Source organism: Manacus candei, unplaced genomic scaffold, assembly GCF_025592945.1.
Source record: "Manacus candei isolate 608988 ecotype Guabito, Panama unplaced genomic scaffold, ASM2559294v1 h1tg000018l, whole genome shotgun sequence".
Classification (NCBI taxonomy): Eukaryota; Metazoa; Chordata; class Aves; order Passeriformes; family Pipridae; genus Manacus; species Manacus candei.
The window spans coordinates 6784357-6808329 of NW_026138066.1; the positions used below are offsets into that span (position 1 = coordinate 6784357).

The window sequence follows — 23973 nt, forward strand, 5'->3', positions numbered from 1 at the left end:
TGGATGTTTAGAAGGATTCAGAGCAGGATCAGGCTTTGATACCAAGTAATGGGAACAGCCAAAACTATGTTAGACAGGTTTAAAAATAAACTAAAACAAGGAGGTCATGTGCCAGAGAGGTATTTCTGCAATGGGGAGGTTTAATTTGGGGCTTTAGGATTTCCAGTGCTTTACTTAGAAAAAGGGACGTATCCAAGGGAGCAAAGATGGTGTCAAAATACCATTTCATGAGCAGGTGACGTTGGTTCTCCCATCCACCAGCTCTTCAGAGAGCCACTTAGCAGCCATTGTTCCCCACTCTTATGCCTTTACATGTTTATATTGACTTAACATGCAGAAGATTAGGTCTGACCTGGGCCCACAAAATCAGCAATCAGTCCCCAAACCAGCTGGGCTCCCCCTTAATCTCCCTTCTTGGGAACAGTGTTCCACTAAGACTGGGAGGCTCCCTCACTCCATTTTCCAACAGCCCCTCCACGAGGCAATCAGAAATAAAAGGTGTCACACACATCCTTTCATACTTTGTAAATTTTTTTATTTTTATTATTATCTCCTCCTTTTAAGCATCCCTTTAAGGGTGAAATGAAATCCAACCATTTACAGAGAAAATGATTTCAGAATGTACATTTGATTTATCCTTACAAAAAGTTCATTATTACTTGCTGTTTATAAATTACAGAGTGGAAAGGAGATTTGCAGATGCTCTTATTTTTTCTTTTCTTTTTGTTTTTTTGGCAAGTCCACACATTCTTTTTCCAAAGCAGGGTGTTCTGGAGCCACTCCAGGGGCAACACCACCAGTAGGTCCAGGTCGATCCCAGGCTCAGAAGTGCTGCTAGACCACCTCCAGGATGACACTGCATCATTATCCCCACAGGAAGGAAAAACCAGTGGTTCGAATTCTTAAGAGTCTCAGAGCATTTCAGATCCCTTCTTAATCCAATGTATATAGTCCCCAAAGCTTTAAAATTACAGTGTATTGCATTAGAAATGGCTCTTCTTTCTTGGTATTGGATCTGAGCCCCTCCTGTTACCCCCTTACTCTCCAGCTCCCCTTCTCTTCCTTCTCTTTCCATAACGTGAGTTTGTCCAATGTCTCAGACATCAGAAAGGAGGGGTCTGGGGAGGGTAGGGAGAATACAATAATGGAGGGATACAGGATCCATTTTCCCACTCATTTCCCTCCTTTCTCGCCAAGGTTAGAGACCAATGAAGCCAGGACTAGTCATCCCTTCCTCTTCACCACCAGTGTTCACTAATCGCACCAGGAGTGACCCTGGACACGTGTCTTCACAGTGCAGAGGCATAGCAGCCATGGAGATTGCTGGCAGGAGCTGGGAGACAGGGAGAGAGCCTGGGGGATACTGAAGAGGGGAAGAGACACTAACAGCCCACAAGGACACACCAAGGTGAGCGGAGGGGAATGAAGACCCTCCCTCCATCACAACTCACGTTACCTGGAGGACACAAAGTTTCCTTGTTTACCTGTCACAGAGACACAAAGAACAGGCTAGCCTGAGCAGCACAACAGCAAACACCTTAGCAGGATACAGGGATCAGAGAAAGCAACAGCAAGAGTGGGCTTGAGCGTGTCATCCTTCATACCAACCACACAGGCACAAAATCACCCTTTCTTTTCTGTCTGTCACTTGGGCATGGCATTACACACAAAGGGGCAAAGATGTCTAACCTGCCCTACTCCCCCTGCTTTAGCAAACTCAGCTGCTGCAGGTCCTTCCCTTCACTCAGGGCAGAGGAGGAAGATGGGTTCTCCGACTAAAGCCATGCATGGGCACGTAATTCCTTTTTCAGGTGGGAAGCACTAAGACAACAGAAGATAGGCAGGCAGAAAGAAATGCAAGGCTTGGGTGTGCCACTCACTACTTCACCTACTACCTGGCCTTCCTTTGCACCAATTTGAAGGTAGAAACATCTAGGGAAAGAAAAAGCACAAGGCTGAAGAGGGCTGCAGGAAAGGCTGGCGATGCATTCCCTCCTTCCACCAGAGAGTTTGCTCCCAGAGAGACAGCAGGTTTCACTGTTTATGGCTGCAACAACCCACAGACGTCAGGCTCTGGTTTTATCCAGCCCAGAGGCAGGACAGGGTTATTGGTCCTTCTCAAGCCTCAGTACCTGGTTCAGATAAGATGAAGGAGTCTCAATACTCAGAGTTCAGCACTGGGAAACGAAGATCTAACAGAAACCTGCCTCTTGCTTTGCCATTCTCCTGCCTCATACACCCACATGCTTTTGGGTTCCCTCTTGTGGTGGTTGTCTGGGGGGTGGCTGTCCCCTCCATGCACTGGTTGCAGAGGTCCTAGTACAGCAGCACAGGCAAGGCTGAACAGAGGGCAAGCCACTACCTTGGAAAATTACTGTGCAAAAGTCAGCTTGCTGGTGTCTGTTCCTCCAGGGACAAAAAGGAAGATTTTTAATGACAAGCATTCTAGCTCCCTAAGGATAATAAACACAGGGCTAGCCAGACAAATTAGACAGAAACATTGACTAGTTTGGCCTTATATCAAAAAAATGTTTAAACAATTCTTGAGAAAGAGAAACAAAAAAGAATGCATTTCATCTGTAAAGCCCCTTCCTTCCACCACAACAGAAGTCTGGTTTAAATTTAATTTCCTTAGAGTAAGGAAGTGAGTAAGTCCAGAAGGCAGACAGGGCCAGAGTCCTACAGAAGAACCTGAGCATTGCTATTCCAGTAGGACCTTCTCCTCCAGCCTAAGGGGGCAAAAGGGAAAGACAAATCAGAGGAAGAAGAGGAGAATGATGGAGCAAATAATGGAGAAGACAACAGGCTGTACTTCAGGAATAGGAGTTGCAGATACTGCAGCTGTAGACTTATCTGAAACTCCCAAGAGACAAGGGCCATACCTCAACACTGAAAACATGATTTGCAGTGCACTAAAAATCCCTGAGGACGGCCATGCATGAGAAGGGCTGGTATTAGACGAGAAGCTGCTCCCACTGTGGAAGATAATGAGGTGCAGTCCCAGCACACAGGCACTTCAGCCCCTGCTTCACAGGGCTCCAGTGATGCCAAAGCACCCATGCAAAGACTGACTTGTCTTTCTCTTCTGTCTCCAGCAAAGCCTGGCATTGGCCTTGTGTTACAATCACTAAGACAAGGCAATACCAAAGGTCCAAGAGCAGATCTCAGGCTCCCTCCTATGAGTAAAAATGAGAAATAGCTTCTTCCTGCTATACTTTTCAGCTGCTGAATCCTATGAGCTAACACACCTGCTCTCCTCCTGCTGTCCCCAGGGAAAGCACACTCCCCTTGTGCTACAGCCTCAGTGGTACAGCTTTCATCTTGCTCAACACAGGCTCCTTCTTTCTCAGCTGGGTCCCCATTTCTCTACAATCTTTCTGCACCCAAGACCTCCACACAGTTGCTTGGCACCAGGACCCCGTGACTATGACAAGAGTCCCTCCTGCTGCATCAACAAGTCTGGACTTAGAAGAGCCACAACTTCATTGTGGGAGAAGAGCATTCTGCCTAGCAAAGCTTCTCACTCCACCCAGTTCCCAAGGGGGCTTTCTGCCTGAGGGGAAGACATAACAAAAGTGAGAACAGTGATTTAAAAAGACAAAAAACCCCCAATAACAAGAAAAGAGGTTCCTTCAGTTCTTATAAGCAGGCATTATGGCACACAAGACATGAAAGGAGCTAAGATGAACTGCATCTCAATTTGATCAGAAAAAGACGTTCATCTTTACTCTGTTCCAGTCTCAGCCTTATTAGGCAACCAAGTTACTTTTGCTGACATTTTTCCCTTCTCTAGAGAGGGATTAGGAGGGAAAGAGAGAGTCATGGATAGGAATGAAGCACAAGGGTGGCACATGCTGGACAACACAAGAACGCAGAGCCCTGGTGGAGTTAAGGGCAAAGGAAACCCTGCTTTAGAACAGCTGGCCAAAAGGGCCACTTCTTTATGCCAACGTTTTCCTCTTTCTCCTCCTCCATATGATCTCTGCTTGGAACATGAGTCAGTCTTTCCACTGCAAGACTGAGAGCAAGTTCATCATGTTTTTCACCCTCTACCTGCTACGGCCCAGGGTCTGGGCACCCTGTCAAGCCATCTGCTAAGGAAGGGTGGAGACATGAATCTGCCTCTTCAATGAACTGAATCAATCCAATACAACAGGCCAGATCCTCACTACCCATCCCTGGCAAACTGAGCAGACACCAGCCCAGAGCTGCAACTAGCGTCCTCCTAGATCCCCTCACCTCTGCATGGTCCAGGCTGGAGATGTGGGCTGCACACACTCTCTGGATTGCATGGTAGTCCCAAAACAGTCTCTTGGCCCCATGAGAATCTGCCCACGGCCTGTTTCTTCACGAGCTCACTCACACCCTAAGAGCAGACAGATGGATCCTGTGCCTTGACCAGCTCTGTTTCCCCCACAACAAACTCAGAAGTTTGCCCTTCATCTTCTCCCTTTCACTACCCCATGGTGAGAAGGAATAGCCAGCACGTGTAAGCAGCAACTCTGCAGCAGGCACTGCCTGTGGGATTGCAGAGGCAGCCAGAGAGGTATGCAACAGTCCGACATGTACAGTACTGCTATGCAGAGCCAATGCTATCCCTGGTCCTCTTGTATGACTTCCTCAAGAAGTCATCCATGCCAAGACTGAGTTTGCAGCTTCTGGATCCCACTGTTTCCTGAAAGCACACACAGCCAAGCCCAACTACGCCCCCTTCCCCCCCAGTACTGGTAACGAACGCCCACGTGCACATCAAACCCATGCATGTTAGCACTCATGCACATAGGAAACCATGCACTTACAAACACACACTCTCACCATCTGGTTGAGTGCCCTGCAGCTTATCCCAGCCCCAACTGAAGCACATACTGCAGGGAAAAACACTTTGGCTTCTGTGGGACAAGCCAGTGCAGTGTCATGGGGGCAGGGGCAGAAAATGAGTGGAAAAAAGCAAACAAAAGCCGGCTTTCTCCTCTGCTTCCCATCTGCCTGCTCCGGGACTGGTAGAGCGCTGGGACAACATACAGCCCAGATGCATTAAACCTGTAGAGGGGGATGCATTTTGGGGAGGACACCTTAGAAGCAAAGGATTTCCCTTCCCCAAAATACTCTCTGAATATAGAGGTATACAACAAAACAAAAAAAAAAGCATTCTGAGATGTTTCTGCACATTCACTCATCCAAAAAATGCTAGTGACACACATCAGACATGGCCACTTGCATCAGTTTGTGTCTGCTGACTCACATGCTCACTGAATAGCCCAGGCTTGCATCTGTGCTTGCTCCAACCCATGAAGGATGAGGGTGGATGGGAACAGTTGCCCACTCTCCCCATGGTACCCTCCCAGCCTCTCCCGGAGGAAAATCTGCCAGCTGGCTGCAGAGATTCTCTCCAGGCAGCAGGAGAGATTTGGAGGATGCAATAAAGTCTTTATGCTACTGTCAGAGTAGGTCTCCAACATCTCTCCTCCTCCTGCCCATGTGACTGAGGAATTCAGGTTCCCAGGCTGAAGGATGAAGGGAAAAAGAAGAAGGAGGGAGGGAGGGCAGAGACCCCAGAGAAATGGCACACCCTGCCCGTAAACAAAGGAAACAAAAGAAAGAAAAGGAACAGACGAAAACACCTGACTCTTTCCCTTTATTGTGAAGTTCTGAATTCCCACATGAGCCTGAGTCTCGTGGCCTCACCCAGCACCCTCTGCTTTTTGGTAGGGGTTCTCCAACAAGTAGCGGAACCGCTGGTAGTTCTTCAGCAGGTACTTGGGAGCATACATCTGCTCCTTGGGGTCAGCAGGGGGATACTCCTGCGTAGTACCATCAAACCAGCCACCAGTCCGGATCAGCTCCCGGATATAATTGAGGTCTCGTTTATCCTCATAGTCACCCCAGCGGGGGAAGTCCCCATTCTGGGCTGACACCAGTTTGAAGTAGATCCCCTCAGGGGTGAAACACCAGGAGCAGTGCCAGCCAGCAAAGTGGAGGGGGCTGCCCAGCGACCACTGCACCAGGATATGTCCTGTGCTGTTCTCATACTGCCGAAAACCAGGCATGGTGTAGTACTCACGGCGTCGCAATCGTATCCCGTCAGTAGCATAGACAGCCTGGAGCATCCCCATGGTGCAGCCTGAGACCACCTCCAAGGTGCCTGGCTGCTTCCAGAAGAAGCCATAGAGTGACTTGCGCATGTGAAAGGCGAAGGGCTCTGTCCAGCCGTCATAGAGCTTGAGGAAGAGCACGCCATCACGGGCCGGGATCTCATCAGCATCATCAATGATGAAGACGTCATCCGGGCGCAGGTTGTGGAGGCGAGAGACGCCATCCCGGGTGAGAAAGGTACGTAGGTAGTCGTCAGCAATCCAGCCGTCCTGGCGGCCGCCGGGGGGAAAGTGGTCCAGAAAGACATAGAGCACCTTGTGGCGGATGTAGTCAAAGGAGCCGTTGAGGAGCATCTCGCGGAACTTGAGGGGCCGTGGCTCTCCATAGGCTGTGAAGTTTGACTCGCACACCACGAAAGCATCCACCACGTCACCCAGCTCGTGGAAGCGGACGTCCAGCAGGTCAAACTCGTGGTTGACGTTGATAGCGTTGATGACCCGCCGGGGGATCTCCCGAGGCACGAGGCGGTCCTTGGTGGGCAGGTTGGAGTACTGGACCACAGTGGGGACGCCGCAGCTGGGGCCGTGCCAGCCCGGCAAGCACACACACTCCACCCACTTGCGCCGCTTGGCCCCGCTGGTGCTCAGTGGCTTGCGAACCGGCCGCCCCGAGGCCGCGCCATCCGCTCGCTCCTCCAGCCGACCTCCCACGGGTGGTTTCTCCAACACCTTGGTGCCTGGTTTAAAGCAAATGCCACCAGCTTTGGTACGGACAAAGTATTCTGTTGTGTCTTCTGGCAGCACGAACTCAACTTTGTGCAGCTCTTCGCTGGCTCTGCTGGGAGGGAGGGGCTGGAGCAAGGGGGAGTGAGAGTACAAGGGTGTGCGGAGGAACTCTGCACCCCCTGGCTCAGGGCTGACCTGAGGTGTGACAGGGGCATTGTTCCAGAAGAAGCTGGAGACGAGATTGGGACTAAGCGAAGCCAGCTCCCTGGGGAAGGTGACATAGGAAAGGGCCTTGAGGAAGTGCAAGAAGGAGATGAGGCAGAGACCAGCCATGCAGAGAGTCAGAAAGAGCTTATGGCGTCTCATCTTCATCCTGTGGAAGAGCCATGAAAAGGAAAGTCACATTCAATAGTTACTGAAGTGCAAAAAGTTTACCATCGTTAGAAAAACAGGTTGGGGATGGCAGAAAGCTGGTCCAAATTCAGCATGCATCTTCAGATACTTGAATCCAGGAACTACTCCCCCCACCCCCTGCCATCTTCAGTGGGTCTTCTGCCTCAGCTATATTACACCAAGCTGAACCTCTGCTAGATCAGTCACAGTCTCATAAATCCACTGAGACAAGAAAGGCACTGGCAATGGGGTAGAAAGACAGGAAATGCAGAGTAACGGGAATTCATGATCCAATGAACTCACTGCACTTGGCAGATTTGTCCCCTATTCAATGACAGAAACAAAATGAACATAGACCTCCTCAGACTGTGCATCACCAGAGGGTTGGGGGAAAATGGAGAGAGAGGAGGAAGGGTGAGAGTGTGTGTGTGGGGGGGCATGGTTGAAACATGACCAGTATGAGAGAGGCAGTTCTAAAGGACCAAGACCATTAAGTCAGACTGCCAGAGGCAGCCTACGCTCCCCAGATTTTCTCAGTGTTTGCTCAACACACGCCCTAAAAACCCACCCTTGTTCCTAGGAAATGCTACCCAAGTTCACATGGGGAATTGGAAAACAAAAATAAAAGTTTAAGATCCTCTCACATTAACTCTTCTACCATCCTTCTCAAGTCCTCTATATCTCCAAATGTTGCCCTTTGCCTTTCATTTTCTGTGCACCAAATGCTGAGGGTTTTTTGCATCTGAATTCAAGGTGACTAAAATAAACACCTCACTGTCTTTGCTGGTACTACTGTACCATCATGATGGATTTGTGTCAGGCCAGGAAGAAGCCAGCAGTGCAGAATCCTTCCCTCCAAACGCCACAAAATATTGCCTTCATCCTTCCTTACACTACCTCCCCACCTCCAGCCCAGGCAAGGAACACAGCTGCTGTCAGGCAGAGAAGTGATTGAAGACTACAATCCAGAAAAAGGACAAAAATAAAAAAAAATAAGATTAAAAAAATCTAATCTCACACAATGCTCCACCAAGGAAAAAGGAGAAAAGGTGCTCACCATATGCTGTTTAGGGAAAGGAAAGTTGGGGTGAAGCTAGGCATGGCAAGATCATCCAAGAGCCCTTTGCAATCCACAGGCTGTCCTTTGCTCACTGGAGCACGAAACCCTCCCTGCAGTGACAGGCAGAGGCAGAGATCCCCATGCACACAACATGTACCACTTTGCTCCCTCCACAACATGCTCCTCCCTATGGTGGCTCTCTGCCCCCAGCAGTCTCCCTTTCTAGGGCCAAAGTTCCCGAGAGACACCACACCTATAAAGCTTCCACATGGCACATAATGGTGCCAGCAATGCCTTCATAGGAGGTAGTCCCTGCTTCTAGGAGCCACAGGGGAGCTGCCCCACACCCCCAGCCCCACAGGCTGCTCCCCTGCCTAAGGGCTCCTCAAGGCTGGCACATGGGCAGGTTGTGGGAGCAGAGGGAAGAAGCACCCAGCCTGCTCCCATCGCTTCAGAGGGTATTAAATAAGACACAGAGCACGTTTACTGATTAACCTGAGGGGAATTTAATACTAACGTGAAAAGCCATAAAGCATTTAGACAAACAGGAACCACCCAAAGGAAGGCATCTGGCTCTCCACAGATGGCTCTGACAGAGACTTTGGTGGAGGGGTTGTCCACAGTTGTACCTCACAGCTCAGCAACAAGCATTTCTGGACACTTTGCAGTCATGTTTTTAGTGAGAGTAACCATCCACTGACATTGTCCCTGGCACTCAGGTGGCAGGGCAAAGAGTCCCACCTCAAGTTCTGACAGAAGGACTGCAAGCCTGAAGCTGGTGGTAAAGTTACAGCACGGTCATGGGAGAGTTAAAAATGAAAAGAAAAATAAACAAGGAAAAAAGAGACAGCTTAATTCTATTGTTTAATGTTTAGTACTGGGTTTGATATACTTCGACACAGCACAGGTCAGTGGCAGGGCAGGGTGCCGGCTCTGTGCACCCCCGGGAGACCATCTCGTCAGACAGGTGGGTAGGGAGGAAATGGTGGCTCTCCTCAGGGGGCTGCACCAGGGCAGAGCCTCACCTGCACCCACCCAACACAGCTCTACAGCCTGACCTCACCCACCTGGTCATGGCCCACCTGGTGGGAGGTCACACCTTTGTGGTGATCCAGCCATGAAGGGGCTGGATATTCTCCAGTCAAAAGCCATAAAGAATCATCTTGGGGCTTGCTGTCAAGCTTCATGGGAGAAAAATAAGGGGCTGCAGAAAACCCCAAGAGCATCTCATGTCCAGGATTTTTTTTTTCCTGAAGTCTCTACTAATGTCTCACAGAAGCAGCAAGATCACTTGGAAGACAGAGTATTCAGTGCCTTTCCCTTGCATGTCACCAGCTTTTGCTCTGTGTTGAAGTGTGGGGAAGAGAAGGGCACTAGAAGCCAAAAATACTAAATCAGCCGTGACTGGCTGTCAGGAGAAAGTGTCCGCCACTGGTAAATGAGTACAGCTCATGTCCTGTGCCTTCTCCAAGGCACTACTTCCAGACATCAGGTTGCTGAAACCTAGGCAAGATAAATGGCTGACCTGCTCCAATATGGTAATCCCAATGGCTGCCAGGTAACACTGGTTTCGCTCCAGTTCCTACAGGACACACAAATGCAGGGCAGCCAGCTTCCTCTGGGCCAGCCCAGGACTGAGGGCAGGCGCTGAAGGAATTGCATAAGGCACATCATTTTCTCAGATGGCTGTAATGCTCTGTGTGCAACAGTAAACTCCCAGACAAAAAGCCATAACTCTTGACATTCAACAAACTGCTCCATTTTCTGAGATGTAGTGCACCGTGTCAACATAGCAGGACACATGGTTTTAGGAAGCAAAGCATATTTTCCTCACTTGACATTTGCATACATCAGTATCTGTCAGGCTCAGCACACGGCTCTGCAGCTCTTCACCCAGTGGCACAATGAGCCCTGGGCACAGCTGTGCTGCCTCCCCTGCTATTGCCACCTGTGCCTGGGAGAGCCAGGCTGGTGTGCACAGCCCCTGCAGCTCTGCCAAAGCAAGCTGACCCTGCAGTACCCTCTGCTGTTCCACTGCTGACATGTCCCAGGAGGCCATTTCCACTGCTCGAGTGGGAGCATGAACATATTTCCTATCCCCTCCTAAAAGGGGGGGAAGGAAAGAAGCAAGGTGTGTCCTCTTCAAAATCTCATCCCTGGGAACCACCTTCATTCTCACATGCCAGGGATTCCTCTGCCAGGGAGTGGAGAACACTCGCGCACCCTTACGTGAGTCAAGAAACTAAATAACATCAGTCACGTATCCCTTCCCATATCTTCTGATCAGCCCTGCAATGAAAGATGTGTCTGAGTGGTAGCTAGTCGGAGACAAAGGCCAGCAGAGAAACTGTTATTACCCCCCCTCACCAAAACATTTACATGTGGTGGAAATGAGAAAGGAGGTACCAGTCAGAGAGACATCTCAGTTTGTCATAAAGGAGCCCAGCTGCTCTAACACAAAGCAGCCATCAGTTACCAGGAACACAGAAAACAGCAAGACAATTTTGAGTGAGGAGAGGGAAAAAAAAGTCAACTTGATCTCCAGGAGAGTGATCAAGTTGCTGTCAGGTTAAAAACAGCAGTATAAGAAAAGCTTTAATGTTCAAGTAGAAGAAAAAGCCAGGAGTATGGACAGTCAGCTCTATTAAGACAAAGCTCTTTCTTTAAGAAACACAAACTGCTTCAGCAACACTCAGTTCTGGCAAGACAAGCTGAAAGCTTCTTTTTGTAAGGGATCCCTTTGATATTTCCGTGTTTAAAGTTCTGTGTCTACCATGCAGGTGAAGGGCTTTCAGAGAAGGAGGAAAGCTAGAGGTCGTACGCACATGAGTTATCCCCAGGCACCTGTTAGCATTTTACTTTGCCATTATATCAAGTGACTGGTTGATTTATACCATCCTGAAATCATATACTTATTTTTCAGGAAGCCAGAGAGAAAGATATGCACCGGTAAGTACTGGCAGTTCACCAGTCCTAATGCTCTCTTCTGGAGAACACTGGCAAGAGGCCACTAACAAGCTGCTGGATGCATGCTATGCCACACTCCATCTCATTAGGGCATGGAATGCAAGACTCCTTAGACTTCTCCACAGCTCCTGTGGAGAACAAATCAGAGCAGAAGCTTCTGTTTTTCCCCAATACCAAAATGCTCATCTCCTCAGCCTAAAGTTATCCCATAACACCCATGCAGTAACATATTTGCCCATCACTCAGACACTTCAACACAAAGCTCTCAATTCACAAATGTGAATTGCTTTCACATGGTAGATTAAAATCCAGTATGACTTCCATCCTCCAAAGCAAGGGCCCAGCTCTCTCCAGCTAGAGACAAATGGGATAGTGCTTCAGAAATGCAGAGCCTATCTGCCATCCCCAGGGAACAGAAATCTCAACAGGCATCAGAGCCACAGTACTCTAAACGCTCTTAAAATATCAAGTTACTTTTGTTCTGCAAACACTCACTGAAGGAGAAACTATAAAACTTATATTTGTCTATGACCAAAGCAAGCTCAGGGACAGCAGGACTGTGCTTTGCTTAATGGTAGGAAGAGAAGATTATCATACAAAGCTGGACAGCAGAAAAAGCGTAGAGGAGCAAGATGTACCAGAAGGTAGCTAGGGCTCAGCACTTCTCTCATGTGAAGGATGTCATGGTGTTTTCAGGGACAGCAAGCTATGAGGACGTTAGCAAGAAGTTCTGGCAGAGTCACAGCACAAGGTGGTTTGAATGTAAGCAGGTCCATATCGGCTTCCCTTCACGTTTCAAGGACGGGATACAACATTCTCCCGTGACCTTCACCAAGAGCTGCTGCCCACAGCACTAATGCAAAACACCAATACCTCGTGCTCTGTATTTCCTTTGCAGCTTTGAGACAACTGACCACAAGGTGCCACTGACTTGCTGACAGCCCAAACAGCTGGAGCAAGCCATCCAACACAGCCTGACCTTACTTAGCAACTAAGGCAGAGTGAGGCTCTGTAGTGAGCACCTTCCCTCCATTTCCACAGGGAGGTGAGCAGAGATATAAGGTGACCACTCAACAGGGTGCCACCATAATTCCCAGAGCTGCCATCCACACACCATTAGTAGGTCTCATCAAGCCAGGAAGAAAACTCGATTGAAGAAGAAAAAAAAAAAGACAGCTAAAGGGTGCATCTACACAAGACTAAGGTGAGGTTGGCCAGGGAAGGCTAATAACACAGTGCAAACAAAGGCATTGCCTTCCCCTTCCCAGGGAAGGCAGACACATTATGTAAAAGTCAACCACAAGACCTTGCTAGGTCTCAACAGACCAGCAACATCTATGGTCAAAAAACAAACAAATCAGATGTCTCTTCTACACATTCTTCTAGGAAACCCAAGTGCTCCACACCAGCTGCTACCATCTGCTGTGTACAGAAGCTAAGATGGATGCAACACAAAGCCTCCAGTCTGTGGCTGCTCACCTCTTCAACTCTAGAAGCACAGTACCTTTGGACTCCACGCTTTCCACGGGCTTTCATTGTTTCAACTGTTCTCTCAAGTGTCTTGTCCTGATATTTAGTTATTTGGTTATTTTAGATGCCACATCTCCAGTCTCAGCAAGGCAGCTGCACGCTGTGGGACAAAGTAGCTCTTAACCCTCTCCACAGAACACACAGGACCTGGAGGTAAAGTGGTCTTTACTGACAAGACTTTGGCTCAAGACTGATCTTCCAGAAATCAGCAGATTAGACCAGCATCCGAACACCTTCAGAGTCCATTATAAAACCCTCCACTCGAACAGACTGTTCTTACCGTAGCTACCATAAAACTAATAGCAGCATAATTATATAATTCTCCAACCCCCAGTTTAAAAGAAGATCTTCTCAGAGAAGACTAGAAAACACTAGTGAAATCCAGTAATGGCCTACGAGACACCAATTTAATTTTATCCAAGAAGTACTTGGACATCACAAGGGTGCAGTACTGCATACTAAGGAAAACTAAGCTGGATTTCCAACTCCACTGGAATCTGTCAAATATTCTTCTCAGTATCCTTCAGCTGTACTGGGCTCCCTTGTAGCTAATCCCCTCTCTCCAGCTAAATCCAGTCTCACCATAGGAATTTTCATGGCTTCAGAGATGCCTCTGCACACTCTAATCCTTCATATACTCTCAGAAGCCAGTTTTCATTTCTTAGCACCACTAGTCTAAGTGCTCTTTCTGCTAAAGGAGAAGCAGCACCTCTCTCCTTCACTTACGCTTGATATCCTGGGAGGACTCTTCCTCAACCCTGCTTACTGCCTCCTCAAAACATCTGGTTCCACAAAGTCTGCTGTGATGGCCCTGGAGATTGCATCACCACTTGGCTCCATGGTTGGGTCTCTCAGGACATCAGAGGGTGAGCTGAGGCTTTGCTGATTGCACTCAGCAGTGCACACACACACCAAGGATGTGAGAGGCCCCTCTCCCAGCCAAACACAGTATTGCTTCTGCTCCCTGCTCCCAGAGCACAGCGGTCACAGCAGCTCAAAACCAAGTTGGCTAGATTTTTTTGCTTATTAATTGTGGTATCTTACAAGGGAGGAATACTCCATCATGAGGAAAAGGAAAGAAAAAAGGGACAGAACTGCACACAAAAGCAACTTATGTCCTCAGACAGGCCATGGGGTAATCAAAGAAGTATGCGAGACCTCCCAGCTAGTCTTTGTGCCTTGCAGAGATGGACAGGACAAAAACAGGTTGTCCCAGGATAAAAGAAAATCATGCTTTCAGAGACCACAAGCGAGGCATGCGGCAACACAGGATGTTTTTTCAGAGGTTCTCTCCCCTCACTCACCACCTTCACAGCTCACCCATCCCTCAGTTGTCAGTTATATGAATTCAAGTCGTCAATCATATGGAAGTCTGCTTTTACAGCCAAATCAGCAGCAGATCTAACTGGGTTAAAAATAAACTTCAAGAAAACGCCTAGGCATGGGAAGAAGCAGCTGACCAGCATAAACTTTCTAAATTATTTCACCAGTTTGCTTCTCATAAAAACCGTGGTATCAAGTAGATACATCCTCTCAGACAGTCAAAATTACAGAACTTTAGACACTGTTCATCTAACTAGATCTCAACAAGGCCCCCATTCAAACACCATGAGCTCACTAATTCCTCCCAGCAGCATCAGGGAAGGAGCACATCTCAAGGAGGGAACTGGAGAAGAACCAGCAGCAGGTAACTGCTTTCAATGCAGATCCTGGCAGGCACTCCATGCATGCCAAGCAAGTGGAGTACAAGTCACAGATCCTGAGAATAGCTCCAAGGTGAACAGTCCAGATTATGCTCAGAGCTGAGGGTTCATGGATGAAGACCGTGTGGCAGACAGGCCAGGGAATGTCACATAAACCCTGTGCAAAAGAAAGCAGGAGAGTCCCTGGGGACTGTGTAACAGCCCAAGCAACAGGGAGATGCAAGTTGAACAGACCAGAGGAAGGTGAGGCAGGTGCCCTGTGGGCCCAGAGCAAGGCAGCTGAAGGAGGAAGAAGGCAAGAAGCACATGATGCCATGGTGATGGGTAAAGTGCACAGACCCACGCAGGCAGAAACCACGTTGCCTTCAGCTATTTTTGAAGTGGGTGGCAGTTGTTTGTGCATCCCCGGGATAAAAGCTCTCCAAGACAGATCAAAACCTTAGAAGACAATAAATAAAGAGAGGCCGTGGAATAGCAGCAAGATCCTAGTGGCCATGGAGAAGAGCCGGCCCTCCATCCCCACCCTCTTTCCTCCCCCATCCATCACCAACTACTTGGGGTTTGGCAGTGTGCTCACTTTCCCACAGTAGCTGATCTATTACTGTTTGGAAGAGCATTCTCAGCCTCTTCCTTCCCCTCCTCCCCCTTCTTTCAGGCCACAGGGGTCCCACTTGGCAGCCCCCGAATCCCCCTCTTCTCCGAATGTCTGGTGACCAGCCAATCCCATGCAAAGAGCATTAACCCCTCTTCACCAGGAACAGCCAGAGAAACCTGATGCCATGCTGAGAGGTTTCTCCAGGGTGTCTCTCTCTCCTTCTCTCCTCCCCTTCCCCAACCCCCCCACTCAATTCTCTCGCCTTTTTCCCCCCTTTCCTTTTATTTCTCAAAAACTAACTCCAGCCCAGGGAGTGTCACATCTTCCCGAGAATGTTACACAAGCCCATGGGAATTTTTCTTGGACCATGAACAGACCCTTATTTATTTGTCTCTTCTGCCTTTGTTCTTCATTTCCTCTTTCAAGACTTAGGCAAGACCTCAACACAGTGCTGCCTGGATCCCCCGCTGCCACTTCATTTTGTTATTATTTTGGTAAAGAAAGTGCTGATAGGCAGAGAGCTCTTCAATATCTTGCCCTGGGGCAGGAGTAAGTCAGCCCAGACCCTTACCTCTGGGGTGGACAAAGGGCATGAGCTCAGGGGCTCTGCAGAGCACCTCAGGCTCTGGCTTGCAGAGGCAACCCCCTGCTTATGCTATCCTTCTGACTGCAGCATCACAGCCCCTCGGATTAAATCCACACAAATCAATTCTGCAGTAACGGCTCTATGCCGGTAACAGGCATATGGTACCACGGAAAGGGGCAGTTTCCCAGAATGAAATCAAAAGCCTCCTAATGCACTTAACTCAGGGTCACATAAATCTCTCTTCTGCCTCCCACAGACGACTGGATCTTGTTTACAGACAGTGCAGCAGGCCTGGGTCTCAACAATATGTTTACTACTTCTGCACAAACATTCCCTTTCATTAAGCAAAGCAGTACCTCGATCTCCAGATTAAATCAAGCAGAAAGGACTGGGAGCAGGTCTAAGGGAAAAGAGGGAGAAAGCTAGTCTTCATCAGTGAAATCACATGGCATCCCGGATATTACATAGATTTGGGGACCATTTGTCTTCACATTCTTCCCTTAGATTGCCTTATTTCTTGAGAAGAATGAGGAGAAATGTTGCATTTAGCCAATTGCCAGTGTCCCTGACAAGAGGTAAAACATTCGGTGAAAGAATGGGCTTTGTTTCATGCTGCAGAATCTGAGAACCAGGACGGGGCAGCTTGTCCAGGGAACAACTAGTGTTTGCCTGGCCAGCTCTTCCCCAAATGCAGAAGCCACAAACACACTGTGCAGTTAAAAACAGGGAAGCTGAGTATTTCTGCTCAACTGTACAGCAGACAGAGCAGTTTACTGCCACAATCACTTGATTACAGGCCAAGTTTCTTTCCTTCTCCACCCTCAGCCCTTTTCCTCCCCTTTCAGGTCTTCAGTAACACAAACATTTATATTGAACTGTGTTTCTGAGAAGTCAGCTGCCACAGACAGGTCAAAAAGGAAGGAAAGGAGAAAGACAAAACTGATGTGTAAGCACACCATGAAAATCAGTAACGAAAGAAAGATGTGCAGTGCAGGTAGGGGAGCTGTGGTCATGTTGAAATCAACAGGACAAGCAGGGCAAGAGTGAGACAGCCCATCTGAATGGTACAGCAACCTGCCAGAGTGAGGCAGAGGGACAAAGAGCATTAAGCTCATACATAGCTGGGGTGGGTGGTCAGCCCACCCAGCTCATCTTCATGATGTTCTGCTGCTGCAAGAGCCTTAACAAACTGCCCCAGTCTCCCTCTGTCCTCAATCGGTTTCTCTTCAGGGTTTAATCACTGAGAAGTGATGGGAATTGCAGTTGCACAGTTTGCTGCTCAACCACCTGATCTATCAAATGCTCAGGTCCTGATGATCTCTTGTAAAGTTCAACGGACCATGGCATACCAAATCTAAAAAACACTTTGGCAAGACAAGATGGGCCTTCAAAAGAAAAAAAAAATGCTTTCAAGCATCTGAATATTTCAGAGGACAGACCCGAAGATCCCTGCCCCAGATCCACAGAACAGCACAGTAATTGAGTGAGGGACTAAATCCAAGCACAAGATTCATTGTCTCCAGCTCAACAGTCTTGCTGGAAAGACAAGGCTCTGAACTCAGGAACATCTTGCACAGTCCCAAGCCATGAAGATGCTCAGCAGTATCACACACCTGAGTGATGCAGAAACCAGAATGGGATTTTCAGGGCAGTTCAGTTGCACAGAGGCACATGCGAAGAAACATGGCAGAAAGGAAACCCACAGCACTTCCTCATCGCTAAGTGATAGACTCTGGATGCCTGACGAACTCCCTTTCCCTCCCCCCCAGGCGCTCACGGGAAGCGAGAAGACTCTGTTCCAGAGCACAACTGCACTATAAATAATTCAAGGGACTGCTAAATTATGCAAAAGCAATCCCATCGTCCCCCTGGCCAAGCTGAATGCAGGTGTGGTCAACCCTTTCCTCCAAAAGTTGCTGCTAGATGGGGATTCTGAGGCCACAGAGGCTCTGTGCCAATATCCGAGAGCACAATGGCCACTTGCTCACAGCCAGGCCCGCACGGAACAACAGCACGACAGGAGGTATTTGGGGACACAGGGCTGACGGGAAAACAGCAATTCCTTTAATCCACTTCTTCTCCAGAGGCCTCACACGGCCCTAAGAGAAAATGCAGAAAATTATGTCCCTTTCAAGCAAGGCTGCTCGGTTGGTCTTGCCTCCACCAATTGGGTTAGCTGGCCAGCACTCGCAGAGCAAGGTGGGGAGGACGGGACTGCTGGGGCAGTCCTGGAGGCAGTAAAGAAGGAACAGTTTTGCTAGCACAATGTATGGGGAAGGCTGAGCCAAAAACAGAGAGAATCACAGTCTGTTTTTCTGCCCCACTCCTCTGCTTTCAGGAGATATTGCCTCCCTGAACATCAGGGCTACCGAGGTTTGCCTTGGAAATGGAGTCATTAAGCAACAGCGGGCAGCTCACGCCAATCACTCCAGGGCACCGCTCTCCTTGTTTGCCCTGCCCTTTGCTCTGCCTCAGAGCCAACCCTCACACTACAAGCTCCACAAAAACGCAACTTCCTCACACAGCAAGCACAATCCACTCTCAGCCCTTACACAGGTTTTCTTCCAAAACCCTACCTTTCCTGGCTGCTGCAGCCTCCCAAGATCTGTCCGTGCCCAACATGCTCAGTCTGCACAGGCCTCCATCCTCCTCTTTTTCCCTGCTATCCAGCTAGAGGCATTTGTGCCAGAGGAAAGAGGAACTAAAAGCACTACTGTAGCCCTCTCTTCAGCTTCAGCACAACCAGCTTAAAATCTCAGGGCTCTAGCTTACCTTCCCCTTCTTTCTTAAAGGGCTCAGTATCTAGGAGAGAGACTCCCTTTCACATCTCTTTGCCATGCTGTCTCTCTCCTTTCTGCTCAGTTCCAGTATCTGCATGCCAAAACAGGGGATCCTAACACAGATAAAGTCAGCACAGCAGATACCTGTGCTTAGATCACAGGTTTCACAGTTGCGAAGCCGCTATGCAGCAGGTCTGATTTGCATTAGTCTTTCAGGTATGCTTGAAATCTGCTTGCTGCAGCTTTGCTATCATGCAAGACACATGCAGCAACAACCTAAGATAAAAATTACCCCAAAGCTTAAAGAGATCATGGACTTTGATTCTACTCACTAGCCCTAGCCCAAACTGTATGGATTTACACACAGAGGGGAAAACGATGCTCCAAGGGATAGACAGCAGGGAACTGGGATTATAGATTAAGCAGCAGATCAAGGAGGAGGTGATATCTATGGAGAAAAGGGCTGCAGGATCCAAGCAGTGACTTGAAAGTTATTGGTAACCCCTAGCTCAGCACACACACCTAGCTGTTCTCCAGGGTTCCCAAGACAGGCAACAGCAAAGCAAGTTGGGGAAGCATTGCACCCCAGTTGCTGCTCTCCTGACGAGCCCTTGCGTTTACCACTGGGCAAGGCACAGCCTTGCTCCATGCCTCAGTTTCCCTGTATGGGAAATATGAGAAACTTTTCTACTCCAAGGGCTTGCCTAATTAAAAGCAGCTTAATGGGTTGCTTCAAGGTTCTTGGAGAAAAACCCTGTCATAAAACATGAGACACAGATGATCCTCAGAAAGAGGAAATGCCCCCGCTGCCTTTCTTCCTCTGGTCAGCCACATTCACCTCTCCTCACCTCTCCTGCTGCTTACAGCTTGTGCATTATGGGATGAAAAAGACTGCTGGCAGAGCTCTGTTTGGTCATATCCCACAGCCATGGTCAACCTTTTGAAAAAGCCTGTTTAGACATAGACCTGCGCACTCCCCTGGCTGGGGAAACAGGGAACCTTAACTGAGCTCATCCAGCTGCCTATTCAGCTGGGGGGGAAGTGTTATCTCAGTGTGAGAGACCAAGGACCCCACGGCAAGCAGCTCATGTAACTTTTGGTCTCCTAAAGCAGGGAATAAACACTTCCTAAGTCACAGCTCTAGAACAAGCCCTTGCTGTTTGTAAGGCAGTTCCCTTCATGCTGCTTCTTCCCTCAGCCTGCCTGATGAAAGCTCAAAGTGCAGTGCCACACTCACTTTCTCCTATCCCCTCTACCAGGCAAGTTTCTGAGCACAAAAATACACCCACCCTGCTACAGGTGTTCAGAGGTTTGAAGAGCAGGAGGTACCTGTTGTGCTTCAGGAAGAGCTTGGGGGAAGTAAAGGGTCTGCACTGCAAGGAATGCAAAGAAGTCAGAAAAAGAAGGTAAAGAAATCATGTTTCTGCCTTTCCTTCGGAGTTCATTTCACACAAATGCAGGCATGGAGTGCTCTTCTGCATCCTACACCACTGCTCCAGCAAATGGCATCTCTCTTTGCATCCCCCAGGAGAAGGGGGAACTCACTAGCAGGGCAACTCTGCCCTGGCCCCTGGCACAAGCAGTTGGTCCTGGCATCTCACACAGCACTGCTACAGTGGCACAGCCCCAACCTGCACAGCCCTGACCTTGCAACCCACTCCTCTGACTACCAAAGCACCCCAAACCTGACCCAGAGCTGCCCACAATTCTGGGCTTGGTCTCTCCATGCAGCTCTGTCACAGTTCCTCAAGGCCAGCCTGCATCACTGACCCAACAGCACAGTCCACATGTGCACTGCAGATATATCACTGCCTTTCCAAGAACATCCAAGGTGGGGAACAGCAGGCATTCCTCAGACACCCCTCCACATCCCCTTGCATTGCACTGTTCCACGCACCCACCTTCCCCAAATTTTAGATTCCACTGTAATGCTTCATTGTAGTGTCCTGATGACGTGATGGCATTTTGTGCCAAGTACAATGCAGCCTGACCTTTTGTGCAGAACTGATGGGTGACAGTAGGGAAAAACAGGTGGGGACAACTACCCACACTCTTCTGCTTCTATAGTCAGGGCTGATAACATGAACCAGCCCCTTGAGGCACCTTTCACTGACCAAAAGACATGAAGACATCTCTTGTGCCAGTCAGTACACCCTCCGCCTTCCTCTCTGCCAGAGTTACTGTCAGCTGTACCAGTGTTCATTAGCACCACCTCCTCCAGCTACATCCCACTGATTGGGTCACAGATTCCAACAATGTACAAAGGGCTCATTTTAGAGCAACTAACCCCACCTAAAACCTAATCAGCCTTTAGGAATGGACCAGCTTGCCCTATCATTCAGTTATCAAATTCCCCCATTTCCTTCCTCCACTTTTATGATCTGATGCAGGGGCTGTGTGTGTGTGTGTGTGAATTTACGATAGCAGATGTACCTTAAAGATGCTACTCTCAAACTCAGGCACACCAAGCTGAAAACTCAGCTATAAACCCTGCCATGAGACTGAGTTTCTCTCTCCTTGCTGACAGGTCAAAGCAAGGGAGGGACAGAGAAAGAAACTTGTCTGTCCTAAGGTGCCCTTCACACACTGAGCGTGCACAACATCTACGTGCACTGTCCTGAACAACTGCCATGTCCATGATTGCTTATATGCTCCACACCTACTGCAGGCATAAACTCTGCAAGAGTGAAGGTGTTCCATGGTAAGTGCACCCAGCAAACAGCCACCCACGTTTGTCACACAACCATCCCTTAAAAACATGCAATAAGCGTGTTACACCAAGCTGGCAGGCCACAGTGTCACACTGCACTTAACCAGTTGCACGTGGGAGGAGGAGGAGAAAGGTAAACATAAGGCACATACACGAGCACACAAACCCCATAGGTATGCTCCTCAGGCAAGTACACCGAGCGTATCTGTGCCTGCCATGCAGCCGGCAGAGGTTAAACAGGCTCTGTGATCACAGCACAGTCCCAGCAACCCTCCAGACCAGCTATCCCCATCTCATGTTGGGCACAAGTACTCCAGATAAGTTTACAGTTGTGAGCATCCACCAAAGCCAACATCCATGCAAATACACACACTATTTTCCACCCCTCTTCTTGACCTCCTTGCTAAGGCAACCTCTGTGTGCCACACAGGCAACTCTCTCTTTTCGCAACCTTACCTGCGCTTGCAGGGAGGGAGGGAGGCAGGTGGCAGCTCAGCCCCTGAACCCAGTTTGGAAACAGTCCCTCACTTTCCGGGCCCATGTGATGGAGATGAGCCTCAGCAGCATGTACAGCCAAAGGTATGCTAACCAAAAGACAGCAGCTGGGCCACCAAATTAGAAACTGGGCAAGAAAACACACCTGCAGCTAGCCAGAACCCCTCCCCTCTCCTAAGGATATAATTTCCATATCCAGGGCATTAATAAACAAGCTACACAGGTATAGCAGACTCCTCATAGGGAGGGAATGTTATACCTTGCAGTGGATTTTTTACCACTTCTGCAAAATTACCTGAGGGCACAGAGGAGCTATAAATCTTCAAGGGACTTTTATGACATGCAGTAGAAGAGAGTCACAGCTTCATTTCTTTTCCACAGTATGCAATAGCTTTCATTCAATGCTTATTTTATAATGGTACAGGAAGGCTAGAGGCTCCCCAGGAACAGCTCAAAGAACTGCTCTTCTCCCACTCCAGCTTGGAAGACACATTCCTAGCACTACCACTGAGGCTGAATCACAAGCACAGGTGCTACAGCTCTGTTTAGGGGGGCTTTGGAAACTGAAAGTTAGCTGCAAGGTGGGAACACCCATAGTTTTCCCTCCCCTCTGAGATGGCTCTCTGCTCTCTGAGTGTCCCGCTTGATTTCAGCTCTTCCCTTGAGGAGCTGACAGCAACCAGGCTGCAGCAATAGGAACTTGCAAGTGCTTCCAAAGTCACAGGCTCCAGCTGGACTCAACACCACTTCTGCATGTAGGATCCACAGGGCACAAGAGACACCCTTTGGGGAAGGGATGCGAAAAGTTCCTGCTGATTTGTACCTTGCTACCGTGAGAGATACATAAGCAGTAGGCAGGAATTTGAAATTCAGTTTGCAGAGAGGCTGGAGGTTCCTGGTGACTCAAGTCATATTTGTTAGCAGTGGTGCCACCAAGTGTTTTCACGGGCTTGAACTTCCCACTCAAGGGGAGGGATTTGGAGTTAACTGGAGGGCCATTCTATGGGAAGGAGGGTGCTCAGCACCCACACCGTGTGCAGGAGACAGGGCAGGCTAGCTCCTGACTCAAGCTCTGCCCTAGGGTGGAAGGGAAAGGTGCAAGACCACAGCTTCAGTTCTGGGAAACAGGCACGGTTCCCGCACGACCCAGGCACGGCTCACAGAAACGCAGTCTGTGGAAATCCCCACAGGAAAACCACGGGCTGAGGCACTCCATCCCACACCACACTCTCTCCCTTGCTGAGCTGTCTGAGGAAGTCTAGAGCTGCAGCAGATGCTGTGTTCCCCATCAACCTTGTCACACTCCCCAAGGTGCAAAACTCTCGCAAGGACTGAGCTACACCAGCCTGTGTCACTCCAGCAGGACATAGAGCTATTTCCAGCCCGCAGACAACACGAGAGCCCTGCACCAGCGTGGAGAACTTGGGTGCCCACAACCCTTTGCAGCCAGCCCCCAATGGGGGGACTATAGCCATCTGACATGGAGACAGAGCAGGGCAGAGGGGAAGTATGGTGATGATGATACACATATATTTGTATGGATGTTTTCCCTCCCACGCACGCACTCCTGTTACTCCTTCTCGCTTGCTGCAGGCTTGGCACGCATCCCCAGCCCGTGCCCTCCTCGCAAGTCGAGCCCGGGCAGCAGATGGGCCTTCGCTGCAGTGCCCCGGCCGGAGGGATGGTGCCTCCACCCTCGGCGAGCCCTCCGCGGCGGGCAGGGGGCTGGCAGCATCACCTCCCTCCTCCCCACAGCCGATGCTCCCTAGCAGGGGATGCCGGGATTATGGGGGGGGGGGGGGGGGGGCGTGGGGAGGGGGAAAGAGAAAAAAAAATAGCACTAATATAAATAAATAAGGACCGGGAAGGTGGGGGCTCGGCGGGGGAAGCCTCTCCAGCAGCGCTCGCAAGGGATGACGCCGCACCCCCGGGCCGAGGCGCAACTTGCAGGTGGCGGCAGCAGCGGCGGGGGGGAAGGACCGATGGGGGTCTCACCGCCGCTGCCCCGAGCGCCCTCCGCCGCGGGGCGGGGGGTGTGCGCTGCCCCCGCCGCCGCCCCCTGCGCCGCCGCCCCCCGCTCGCTCACTCACCCCCGGCCGGCGCAGTGTCGGTGCCCGCCGGGCCCCCGGCGGGGCGAGGCTGCCGCTCGCCCCCGGCCCACCCGCCGCCCCCCGGCATGGCTCGGCGCCGGCCGCGGCGAGGCGAGAGGCGAGCCCGGAGCCCGCAGCCCCCCGCCGCCTTCCTCCGCCTTCTCCTCCTCCGCCGCGGAGCGGCCCGGCACCTCCTCCCGGCCGCGGGAAAGGATGCGCTGCGCTGCAGAGCCGCGGCGAGCAGAG

At 49.9% G+C, this 23973-nt stretch overlaps 1 protein-coding gene across 2 annotated transcripts; it reads right to left on the bottom strand.

Annotated features, from left to right (window-relative positions):
- Positions 1 to 510: 510 nt before the first annotated feature.
- On the bottom strand, positions 511 to 23973 carry MGAT3 (beta-1,4-mannosyl-glycoprotein 4-beta-N-acetylglucosaminyltransferase). 2 transcript variants are annotated; one of them, XM_051784228.1, is made up of 2 exons: positions 23728 to 23973; positions 511 to 7191 (listed from the first exon to the last, which is right to left on the bottom strand). In XM_051784228.1, the coding sequence occupies exon 2, from the start codon at positions 7188 to 7190 to the stop codon at positions 5682 to 5684; it is 1509 nt and encodes a 502-aa protein (XP_051640188.1). In that variant the 5' UTR covers position 7191; positions 23728 to 23973; the 3' UTR covers positions 511 to 5681. The 2 variants fall into 2 exon arrangements, with proteins under 2 accessions (XP_051640188.1, XP_051640187.1); XM_051784227.1 differs by lacking the exon at positions 23728 to 23973 and adding an exon at positions 8269 to 9549.